The 12,727-nt window shown below is 38.5% G+C and overlaps 2 protein-coding genes and 1 long non-coding RNA gene across 5 annotated transcripts in view; 1 reads left to right on the top strand and 2 right to left on the bottom strand.

Annotated features, from left to right (window-relative positions):
• Positions 1–6,188, bottom strand: part of LOC108696253 (zinc finger SWIM domain-containing protein 8) — a 50,387-nt gene extending 44,199 nt beyond the window's left edge. The window contains exon 1 of one of the 2 annotated variants that reach the window (XM_018225434.2): positions 5,342–6,188. In XM_018225434.2, the coding sequence (XP_018080923.1) occupies positions 5,342–5,519 (178 nt within the window). In that variant the 5' untranslated portion in view covers positions 5,520–6,188. The remainder of the gene's footprint in view (positions 1–5,341) is intronic. The other variant, XM_018225432.2, reaches the window with a different exon arrangement.
• Positions 6,189–6,502: 314 nt separating this feature from the next.
• Positions 6,503–10,801, top strand: LOC108696255. The gene is made up of 2 exons (XR_001932209.2): positions 6,503–6,913; positions 8,177–10,801. It is a non-coding gene; the product is annotated as an uncharacterized LOC108696255 (long non-coding RNA).
• XB987369.L (provisional ortholog of serine protease 12 L homeolog) overlaps positions 10,222–12,727 on the bottom strand; it is a 31,730-nt gene continuing 29,224 nt past the window's right edge. For both annotated transcript variants that reach the window (XM_018225436.2, XM_041568852.1), the window contains 2 exons: positions 11,805–12,082; positions 10,222–11,500 (listed from right to left, as the gene is read on the bottom strand). In XM_018225436.2, coding sequence (XP_018080925.1) covers positions 11,190–11,500; positions 11,805–12,082 — 589 coding nt within the window. In that variant the 3' untranslated portion in view covers positions 10,222–11,189. The remainder of the gene's footprint in view (positions 11,501–11,804; positions 12,083–12,727) is intronic.

The following is a 12,727-nucleotide window of genomic DNA, read 5'->3' as shown; positions in this document are numbered from 1 at the left end:
CTTAAATCTTAATCGATTTGCCCTAAAATGTTTTGACAAAAGAAACTCTTGAAAAAAAAAAAAGCCTTTATAGAATTCAAATGCAAAATGGAAAATCTGAGCAAATCCTTTTAGCAAACAAGCCAACAATAGTGAGCATGCAGAGGAATTTTCAAGTCACACTCTAAATTATTGTAAGGTATGAACAATTTCCTAGGCACTATATTGCTGTCATTGGCCAAAAAGGGTTGATAAAATGTCAAACTTAAAAAGAACACTTAAGGGCAGATTTATCAATGGTCGAATTTCGAAGTACAAAAAACTTTGAAATTCGACCATTCGAATTCAACGTTTTTTCAACAAATCTGGCAATCCTGCGGTCGAATAAAAATCGTTCGATCGAACGATTTCAGCAATCGATCGAAGGTTTTTCCTTCAACCTCTAAAGACTTAGAAAATGGTTGTAGAAGGTCCCCGTAGGCTAACATAGCACTTCGGCAGGTTTAATTTGGCGAAGTATTAAAGGCAAAGTTTTTTTAAAGAGACAGTATCGATTATCGAATGGTCGAATATTCAAACGATTTTTACTTCGAATCGAAGAAAATTCGAAGTCGTAGTATCCAAAAAAAATTACTTCAAATTTTTTTACTTTGAAAATTCACTTCGTCCCTTAGTAAATCTGCCCATTAATAATCAATTGGTAACAGATGCTTCAAAGATAAAACAATGTTTTCCTTTCAGCCAATAAACCATGGCATACCATATGGTGGGACCAGACATTAAAGGGGTGGTTTATATTTAAATTAACTTTAAGTATGTTATAAAATGGCCAATTTGAAACTTTTCAATTGGTCTTCACTATTTATTTTTTTATCATTTTTTTAATTACTTGCCTTTTTCTTTGAACTCTTTCCAACGGAGGTCACTGGCCCCATCTATAAAACACATGTTCTGTAAAACTACAAATGTATTGTTATTGCTATTTTTTATTACTCAACTTTCTATTCAGGCCCCTCTCCTATTCATATACCAATCAATGCATGGTTGCTAGGTAATTTGGAGCCTGGCAACCAGGTTGCTGAAACAAAATGGAGAGCTGCTGAATATAAAGCTAAATAACTCAAAACTTAATTTAAAGGTAAACAACAACTTTAAAGGCAAGACAGATACTGGGCAGATTTGGGGGTTGACATTTATAGTCACTATGCTGCTGTGCCCTCAGTCTTGCACAGAAGCCTTATGATATAAAATAAAGGTATATATTTGGCATTAAGCACTGTTGGGCCATTTATGCAAGGAGGACTTTATGCTACAATATCCAATGCCCCGTAAATTCTCTGGCATAAATCTCAGCTGCCAATGATTCAATGCTTTATGACCTTTACATATTCAACTTTATCTGTCAGTGGGCAGACTGAGTTAAATAACCTTATAAAATGTATGCTACAAAAATGTTTTCTATACATGCACAAAGGACCTATAAAAACAGAACATCAGCTTAATGAGGAAAGTGAAGCTATCCAAGGCATGTAGCTGAAAACCAGCTGTAGCCATTGAGCAAAACCTACAGAGAATCTCAGCCTTTGGCTCTATGAAGGGAACATTCGCCATATGGTACTCTGGCACTGCTGATAAGAGTCCAAGCACTTAAAATTCTGGGATGTGTAATGGAACGTGGGGGGGGGGTTGATATTTGCAGCGTTTTTGTTGCCCAGTGGATTTATCACTCTGAGGGAGGGGGGCAATATGCTGCAAACCTCCTCCAGAAAGTGAACAGAAAATATTGTGATTGTGCCTAATCCTAGTGATAGGGGTGACTTGCTCCAAAATGCAGAGCCGCATTTTTTTTTTACTGCTTAGTCCGCAGTAAATCTGAAATTACATACACAAAACATATTTTGGTTACACAGTAACTATTTTTAATTATGTCTTTAATGAAATTTAAGACGTAAATATGTTTCCTGTGTGTTGGGCTCTGTTCCCACGGTTTTTGCTTGTGTGATTTACCCACAATCCATGCTAACACAAAATATTGCCACAGCGATGCAGACTCCATAGACTTTGCAACAAGTCAGGAATTGTTACGAATGGGAATAGCAAAGGCTTTCTGCTGTGACTTATATGCTGACATTTCCTCAAGTGAGTAACTTGTGGCTTAACTGTATCACAGAGATCCGGACTACTTATGATATATACAGGTATGTAGTGCATTATAGCAGGTCATTTGTGTGACTGTATTACCCAATAGAGGGTATGCCCCTGTTCTTTTTGTTCTACTGTATTTCTAGTATGACTTTTGTGGGACTGTGGGAAGTGCAAATAGAGCGAATAGGCTGCCTGCTATAATTTCATTTTAATATATAATTACAGACATTCTATACTTACAATTCCAGGTGACAAAACACCATTGTGTGTGCCATTGTCCTTAGATTTTGAATTACAAATGTTGTGGAGCTTTGACTGTTGGAAAATGTAAAGCAGACCAAGAACAAAATCCAGGCAACATGCAAACCACTATCCCTCTCCCCCTGGGCTATTGATGAACCAATGGCAGTGTTGACTGAAAAATCAGAGGCAGGGTAATTTATTTTCTGATTGTAATTTGGATGTGGGCACCGTAGGATCACTACTTTCTCTAAAGAGAGTGTTTGCGTACAAACAGTAGTCCAGAGACACTGGGGGCTTTTGAAACAGGAACCTGTTTTAAAGTCCCAGATATATGCCCAACCTAATTTTGCTTTCAAAAGAGGTAGGAGCTTATGGACAGATCTTTAAAAATGTGAGATTACATTTTTATAAGGGTTTTTTATCAAATGGTAAACTCTAACGAAAAATCCCACAGGAAAGAATAGAATTTTTCTGTGGTGAGCTCTTATCTCACATTTTGATAAATACCCCATAGCATAGTGATCATATACTTAACTATACACATGTTTAGTTTGACCCATATGTTTTAAGCAGCTTTATTATGTGGTCCAGTGGTATGTTTATACACACTGTGTGTGTTTTTCATGACACTTTTAGGTTACAGGGCCTAAAGGGTTAGTATAATGTATGTTTTAATTGATTTGATTATGTATGACATACAGCCTTTCAACCCATGGTCCAACTAGCATGTTACTGCATTTGGTTTCAATATTAGTGTAAAGAAATTTATATGTTTTAAGGAAGAGGCGGAAAGAATCACTTTACAAATTAGCAGTTCTCCTGTGATATCCATCTCAATGACACTAGGATGCCTCATAAGTAAGGCCAGGCCTTTATATTCTGTCAAATTCCATAGACTAGTCATTATTTAGTGGGTCGGCGAGGTCCTTTGTGTACTTGAAATGCTAGGGCCTATTTTTTTATCAATTTTTAAAATATTGACAATTGCAGTGCCTATTGTTTGTTTTCTCCAAGCATACTGTACATAGTTGTCAAGTACACCAGGGCCTATTTTGATTCAAAGCCTGAGCAGGACACTTCCTCTGCTAAATGGAAAGTTGCTGTTGGCATTTAGTGAAATGATGTTGCTAAAACCCAACAGTAAACATAGCACCAAGCTTTTAAACAAACTGGACGTTATGCCACTCAAGTGTAAATGAATCTGTGGCCTATTCAATGTCCATCAGATGCATGGTATCTGGATAAACATGCAAGCTCCTTGTTTCCCTGTCTGGCTATACAAACAGGAACAATGAGTCAATGGCAAATGAACACTCTAAGCATTCAACAGTATTTTTATGTTAGAGTTAATCTACATATGTAAAATATTGCCTTTGTGTTACCCTAAATGTCCCGGATCAGTCATGTTATCTACAAATTACAATACATCTGTCAATCTATGGGCTACGCCCTACGTCAACTCGGTTACACAGCAAAATGTTTGAACAAATACTACTTCACTTCTGTCTGGGTGAATTTAATGTCCCATTACTCCTTCAAAGGAAACTATGACTTTTTTTCACTGCTTATTCTTCTTTGTGCAGTTCTGACTTACTTTTATTAACTACATTTTTAACTCAACCAATAACTTCAAAAATTCCCATGGGGAAAAAAAATATTGCTGCAAAAGTTCCAGATGAAATAAAAAACAGATCTCTAAGCATGCATATTAGCCCCTTAAAGATAAGCATCAATAAATCTGAACAGATTTACCTTCATAGGTGATTTACCGAAGGTGTTTCAATAAATTAATAAATATGTGAATTGAATTAATAATTCTTGTGGGGTTTACATTTTATAAAATGGTTTTCAGTATCTCTACCTGGGCAGGTAATTGTAAATAGATCTTTATAATCGACTTACACTGAATCGCCTTTTGAAGCGTCAGTTGCACAGCTGTGTTCCTCTCTGCCAAGGAATACATCCACAATAAAACAATAAATCCAGCAGCACTCCGATATGTGATTCAATTGTTTATTCGTGCCATTAGCAAAGCGACGTTTCGGGATATTACCAGCTTGATAAAGGACTGGAATAGCCGAAACGTCGCTTTGCTAATGGCACAAATAAACAATTGAATCACATATCTGAGTGCTGCTGGATTTATTGTTTTATTGTAAATAGATCTTAACCCCCTCCTCTCAGGCATTAAACATTACTGTGCATGCACCTTCCTTTCTGATTCCTTTAAATGTCACTGATCTGCTTGGGTGAATCACATCAGCCAATCGGATCAAGGAGATGCAACTGTACCAGGGGTCTTACACAGCCAGGGCATTGTTGACCCCCTGAAGTCAGTAAGCTTGGAGCTGAAAATCTGTTCAATTTACTTGCCGTGGTATATTGATTTTTTTTCTTGTTAATGATTTAACAGCATAGGAAATATTATATAAATGCACAATTCAGTTTCTCTAAAGGTGATCCTCCTCTTTGATGGCTTGTCAAAGGTAGCATTTCTCTGTCAGTGTATTTAATATAAATAAAACACTACCAATTATCCCCTCTACACCTCCTGCCAATCATATGAATAAAAACCGCTTGTCACCTGGTAGTTTTTAGCCTGAAAAAGGCAAATGTATGTTTTCAAATGCGCTGGCTGAACATAAAGAGATCATAGTGAATGGCAGATTGCATGATACCAACCCTATGTATCCACCATAACTACATGTCGTCCTTTTTAGTATTATTGGATTTCTCTACCACTTTTCCATGCTGAAATATTTCCAGAAGCATCTGAAATGCACCAAATGTCTGTGTGGCGAATCTCACTGTATCCAGTCTATATTATTAAGCTCATGATGAATTCCCAGTACATTGTGTAGGCCAATGCAGATGAACAGAAAGACTGATTTAGGGTGAGAGAAAGACAATCACATGGAAGGGGGGGCATAAGAAGGGAGAACATAGGGAAGTAGTAGAGCAAATCAGCCCTCACCTTTAATTTTGACAGTGGGTGAATTGGGCCCTGCAGATTGTTTCCTCCATCCTCTCCAGTTCTGGCACAGACTTTCCGCTTCAGAGATGAAGGAACAGAGCGAGTCTTCCTCAAACCTATCAGAGTCTTCAAAGGAAAATCTCTCGCCATCCTCCCACTCTGCAAACATGAGTTCCATCACATCCAGCTGACTAAACCAAAGCTAAGGGGAAGGTCTGGGAACACGGCAGGAGATGGTGGAATGCACAGGCAGTAATGTCATAGGCCATCGTTTCATATAATGTCATAATGTCATCATGTCAGCTGTATGTTAAAAATACACTCCTGTGTCTTGTGTGTATCAGATCCTTGTCATGGGAGGGGGAGCGGATGTGATGTCACGACGCACGGACGTCTCTTTCTGCGCCTCCTCTTCCTTTCCTGCTCGGAATTCCTGTTGTAGCTCGTGGGAAGCGTGTAGGAGCGGGACTGGCCGTAGTGTTGCATCTGTTTAGATTTCCTACCGATGCGACGGAGAGATGGCATTTCGCAGCAACTTACTAAGGTTTCTCTGTGACGTGCGGCGTAATCAGACAGTGACTGTCTCTAATTGAAGCCCCTACATACTGTCCAATAGCGCTGGCTTTAGAGACGCTCCCCGGGCCGTACAGAAGCATCAGTCCCATCGGCTGCAGCAGGAAAATCAAAGTCATAGTAATGGTTGGTGAGCTGAGAGACGAGAGAGCACTATGGGGTGGAGTGAACACAAGGGAATAGGGGAAGGGGTGCAGAAGAGACCAAAGTATTGGTGGGGGGCAGAAAGGGAAACTGGGATAACATGTAAAGGAGGAGAGGTTAAAGGCTGTTGTTCACCTTTAAATTAACTTTTAGTGTGATTTATAGAGTGATATTCTTTGACAATATACAGTTGGTTATAATTTTTCATTATTTGTCGTTTTTTTAATTATTTAGCTCTTTATTCAGCAGCTCTGCAGTTTGCAATTTCAGCAATCGGGTTGCTAAGGTCCAAATGACCATAGCAACCATTGGCAAGCATTGATTTGAATAAGAAACTGGAATATGAATAGGAGAGGCTCAGAGTAGAAAGATATGTAATGCAAAGTAGCAATAACAATAAATCTGTAGCCTTACAGAGGCTTTTTTTTTTAAGATGGGGTCAGTCCCTCATTTGAAAGCTGAAAAGGGTGAGAAGAAGGCAAATAATGCAAAAATGAGAAGAAGAAAAATTAAAGCTTACTGAAGAGTTGCTTAGACTTAGCTATTCTGTAACATACTAAATGTTAACTGAAAGAAGAATAAATGGAGAGCAGAATAGCAAATTGAATAAAGCATGAGGATGAAGGGAGGAGAAATGGAGGGCGATCTGATCAGTGAGATTGGGAAAGAAAAGCAAAATGGAGGAGAGAAGATATGAAGTAGGGGAAGGAAGTTTGGGGCAGGGACAGCAGTCATTTGTCACTGTTCCATTATCTACACTTAACTCATAGTGTGGGGATCAGGTAGGATGGAGGGAAACTGAAATTCACCCTTTGGACTATTCATTCTTCATGTGGCTGAGCTCTGGCCTTAAAGGTAAGAAGACATGGGGCATGTGTTGCTTCTAGCATGGGTTGACAAAAGTCAAGAGAATACCTTTGTATTGGGGTGAATATGATGGATGTTAAGGACTGTATTTAGGTCTGTTGCTACCCTAGGCTTCAGCGCCCTTCTTCTGTGATGGCCATATGCGTGGAGTGTCCGTACTCGGTGCTTCTTACTGTATGTATATAAAGTGCTTAGTATATCTAATGCTGCTCTTGGGATGACAGTATCCACTTCGCTTTACTGCACTTGCTGTGCATAACACACTTCTTTCTTGTGCTTATGATAGCAATGCCATTCCCTACTTTTTCATAGTGTGATGTTGATACTGACAAATGTCTGCCAAAAAAAAAAAGTACACACAGGGAAGACTATATATATATATATATATATATATATATATATATATATATATATATATATATATATATATATATATATATATATATATATATATATATATATATATATATATATATATACACACACTCTGTATTTAGGCCCAATGTATACACTGTGTATGAGATTTACTATTGGTAAATATACTATTAAATATACTGCCAGGCAGTCGAGAATACTCTGTACATCAGTGGGGCAGTAATCATTTTAAGGAGAGCACCACATTGTGAGAGAGGCAGGAATTGGTCAAATAAAAGGGCAACCAGACCAGTTGGTAAGAATCATTCATAACAGTATACTGTGTGTAGAAATGTAGCTATCTGCTTGGCATCTGTGTTAATAAATTCTTAATTCTGTTTCATCCCAGCAATTTTTACTGGTTTCAGACATTAGGGATGTCATGCAAACAGCATATTTCAGGTTTTTTTTATTTTTCATGAGCAAATTGGTCAGGGGTCTGACATTTTTGCAAAGCATAAAAATAAAAATCCTGTATACTACCCAACAAACTACACTATCAACCCTTGTCAAGGGAGGTTATTTTTACTTATACCTATATTAGTGCTGGCCCTTTATAATTCTTTATAGTTACAAGTGCTTCCAACTGGCATTCAAAGGCTATCCATCCCTTGTTTGTTTTCTCATCTCACATGTTACTGGTTCTGGTTCTTGGTGGGAATACTTGTAATCATTGCGATGATGCTGGGATGGTCTCTTTTGGCTTTATACTGATTTTCTATTTGGGGTTTATGATCGTTTACATCCCACAGAGGTGTGCAATAGACATAAAAATGGCAGGTCTCTCCTGTACAAGGTTTAATTACATGTTATCTAACTGATGTGTATATTTATCAGCAGAGGTGGCTCAGAACTGACAGCAACTTTCATTGAAACTACTTTGGTCATCACCAATGAAAATAGACGGTGTGATTGACAACAGTCCTAGCCAATGGTAGTGCCATGTTTGGATGCTTCTTAATTCAAGTCCCATTCCTGTGACGTCTTAACAAAGCCCAAAAACAAGATGCAGTGAAGAAGAAGCATACATGTTTTAGGTTAGTGTCAGGGAAGGGTAAAACAGGGATATAGCAGGGGAAAAACTATTTTTGATATTGATGATAGGTGCCTATAAAAAGATAGCTGCAGATGTTGTCTTTCCTTTAATGTTCCACTTTGCAGTGCAAAAAGGAGGAGCCCGCATGGTTGTCAGCTGTCCCTAATTTACTGGTACAAATCACCTTGTTCATTTCATTTTTACTGCTATATTCTAGAGAATCTCTATGTTTTTGTCTTGCTGAGATACCCTGTGATCAAGGACCCAATGCATAAAGCAATGGGCCTGTTAAAAAAGTGTGAGTTTGGAAAGTCACGCTGTGGGTTCCTTAAAGATTGCTTGAGCCCCTACGTGTTTTATCAAACAGCACTGTGTATGGTCAGTAATTGTTATTAAGGCTGCCCACTGCGCATGTATGATGGGTTTAGGCAACAAAATGCACACTTGAGTGTTTTATGGTTAAAATATGCCCTTTGTCTTCTGTGACAGGCAGACGCCATTCATGTCACTTACTACACGCATTGGGTGCTATCTGCAATTTTTCTGCTGACATTAGTGTAACTATAGCCTAATGCAGGGCTGTCCAACTAGAGGCCAGATGTGGCCCTCAGGCCGGATTTTTATGGCCCCCAATCTGCTACAATGCTCCATAGACTTCACTGTATGACATCATTAGTTCTCTTTAAAGGAGAAAGAATGCATCCCCGATTGATTGCATAAACTTACCTGAAACCCCGAGCCGGTGCTCCTATTAGTAGAAAACTGCATTGGCCCCAGGTTCTTCCAGCAAGCATCACAAAACGGCTTCTTCTTTCTCCTTTCGGCTGTGCATGCGCAGTATACAAACCATGAAGAGTGAAAAGCCGAACTTTAGCTAAAAAGTCATCTATTCCGGTCTACTGCGCGTTTGTCTGCCCTGGGAAATCTGAAGAAATAAGAAGCTGGAAGAGGATCGTTTTGCTGTGCTGGAAGTAACCCGGTCCGGTGCAGTTTTCTACCGATAGGAGCACCGGCCAGGGGTTTCAGGTAAGTATATACAAACCCCTGGGGGGTGCCTAACATTTGGCACCACCCAAGTAGAAGAAGACTTTCCTTCGCCTTCAATCCGGTCCTTGAACATGTTGTATGAGCAAACACTGGCCCACTACATGTAATAAGTTGGACAGCACTAACCTAAGGTATCTCCTTTCCCTCCATGTTATTTCTTAGATTTGAAAATCTGCTTATACAGTGTTATTGCATGTGGCTATTTACCTCTGTTCATGTTGATATAAATATGAATTTATTGTTGTTTGCTGCACAAAGTGGCAGACCACATTTACAGAACCTAATAATGTTGCCAAATAAATATTTTTTTTAAAGACAATCATTGTTTGTTTTTTTACAGGTATTTTATCAATATTAATAAATTATCACTTACAGCGGAAAGCATGCTATAGTGAGACCTGCATACCAGAATAATTGAATGATGTTATCTTGGCAGGAAAAGTATGAAGCATTTTAGCGTAAACCGCCATGTGTGACGCTAGCCTAAGAGAATGAATTCTAATTTAAAAAAAAAAAAAGTTTTGCAGTACAATACAACTTTTTTGATTTACTAATACTAATTTGCAGGTGTGTACTGTTTTTCATGGTTTGTATCTGTGTTCATATCGTTAGAGCTACATTAGATCAGCCGGAGCGTAAGAGCTGCCGCAATATCACAGACCGCATTTTATATCCCTTTCTGTGTTAGAGACAATATTAATATGGTTCATAAAATAATAGGAAGTGCTGAAAACATTTTACTTTATAAAGTCATAAGATTGCTTTCCTTCTCTTCTGTTTTTTTTTTTATATATATATATATATATATATACCAAAATGAAAAGGCACAGCCAACAGTGAGGTTAAACAGGGTAATGTGAGCACTTGGTTTTTAGAATATTTCTCATTCCAATTTTTTTACTTCTGAAACTACCAGTGTCCAATGCTGTTATTGTACATTAGCAAGCTCCGAACAGTGAGACCTTCACAAAAACAACACATTTTAGATATGTAAAAGCAAGTTACAGCATACGTACATCATATTCTTCATATATTATACACAATGACATAGTTTCCTTACTCTTATTATCATGTTATCTCTATAGTACTGGCATATCCTGCGGCACTTAACCGAGAAGGTTTAACATTTGTTTGTCTTTGTCCAAGCGGATCTTGCAGTCCAGTTGTCCTCACGCAGATGCACCACTTAGGGCTGCAATCGGAAATCCGATTTTTTCCTCAAGGCTCCAACAATGACAGGGCCCCCTACTGCTGTTCCACCTGTACTATTCTCATGGCTGCCCTCCATACACTAAGGTCAATTGCCGAAGCTGATCAGCCAGTCAGTAGGATCTTGGAATGTGGGATTAACCAGAGCCTCCTGTGGAAAGCCACAAACATCTTCCAAACAAATCAAATTCCTTGTAGCAAGTCATGGTTGGAATCCCAGCACTGCATGATAGCAATAATAATAAACATGCCAGTGTTGGGTCTGTTTTGTTTTGGAAGTTTTGTCCTTGGGTTTGTGTTCAGAAAAACAAGTAACTTTTTTGGAAATACATGTATGCTATTTTTACCAAAGCTTTTTTTCTGCTTTTAGAGACATTAGTGATTGACTAAGACTTACATTTTCAGTTCCAAGCCATGAATAATGCAACAGTAACCTGGAAAATGACATTTCACATTTTTGGAACGTATTAATGCAGATGTTCATAGTGTGCCGAGGAACAGATATCCCCGTGGTACCACTCATAATACTTATAATGCATTTTACAAGAATGTTTTTCTTCATTTAAGTTTTGTCACTTTTTTAATCCAGGGGGTAAATTTGCTGACCTTTGTATAAACACCAGGATAACCCTTTCTTCCACACCCATAACCCCAAGAAGTTATTCCTACAATTATCCATTGTCCGTTTGACCTCTGGCACATGAGAGGACCTCCACTGTCTCCCTGACAGCTGTCTACAAGTCTGTCTTCAAACAATGTCCCAGCACATACCATGCGGCTAGTAAATTTCCCTTTATAGCGCAAGATACAGGCGTCCTTGGGAAGAAGAGATACTGCTCCTTGCAAAAGTGTCCTTGAATAGGACGTGCCTATGACAAAAAAAAAAACACAAATATATAGCTGAAGTCACAACATTCATAGTAGCAAGAGCCTGTGAAAATACTTTAAATACACTACTAATTTGAAAGTTTCTTCATGTTAAAGGACAAGGAAAGTGTAATTCACTGTGGACCATGCGATCTGGCAGCGCCAGTGAATTAGAATTTCCTTGTTCTCTAATGTAAGAAAATTTTCAGCCTTATCTTTAACCTAAACCTGGGAACAAACATAAGTCTTGTTTTGTCAACAACATGGATTTATTATGAATTTTGTTACCTTCAAGTACAAGATTACCTGTGTCTCCCCAACCAGAAATAAAGCATGGCTGCCAGCTGTTGGTTCTTTCCTTCTTTTCTGGGAGACATATTGGTAGGACATGGAGACTGAATGACAAACAGTGGCCCTCCTTGCCCTGCACTCTGACCAAAGCAATATCATAGTCATTTCTACTAGACTGGTAATTCTTATGTATAACAATCTTCTGCACTGGAAGTTCCCTCTCAAACTCATCCTCCACTCCTGTGTGGTAATCTCCAACTCGTAATAAGTAGCGGTGAACTTGCTTTCCAAATCTGTGGGAGTTGAGAAAATTGTGTTTTATTGATCCTGCCCTTGAAATTGCCAGTATTACACACATGGTTAAATAAGAACATGGGAACATATAAGAATGGATAAGATAAACAAAGAAACCCAAAACCTTTCTACCAGGGCCCGACTTGACAATGGCTGCTGTAACATGCCATAAACAATTACTATTTAGTGGGCTGATGGGGGTCTGTTTGAGCCTCTGGGTACTTGGAATGCCAGAGCCTATTTGACTCCGGTCCAGCTACAGTATGTTATGTATTTGAAAATAGGAGAAGGGCACACAGAGCTCCACTTTTCTCCCATCTGGGTTTTAACAGGCATAGTAAGGTATATCTGCTCCTTCATGTAGCTCCAAAAGTGGATCATCAGTGTGCCCTTAGCCTAAAACAACTGGATTTCCTGAGTAATATTTCATTCATTGCGCTACTCATCCAAACACTTCTTCAGCTCTACTAGATACTGTATATCATGACCTGGATGCTTAAAAACCATTCATAAACAAATTTCTACTATAACACAAGTATGTGATATGATATTCCGTGTTTTCTGCTCTTTCTGTATTTTGGATACCTTAAGGCTGCTAAAAGTCATTTAAACATTAAATAAACCCAGTAGGATGGTTTAGCCAC

Source organism: Xenopus laevis, chromosome 7L, assembly GCF_017654675.1.
Source record: "Xenopus laevis strain J_2021 chromosome 7L, Xenopus_laevis_v10.1, whole genome shotgun sequence".
NCBI classification, from domain to species: domain Eukaryota; kingdom Metazoa; phylum Chordata; class Amphibia; order Anura; family Pipidae; genus Xenopus; species Xenopus laevis.
Note: the sequence above shows the minus strand (reverse complement) of the source record. Positions and strands in the feature narration are given on the sequence as shown.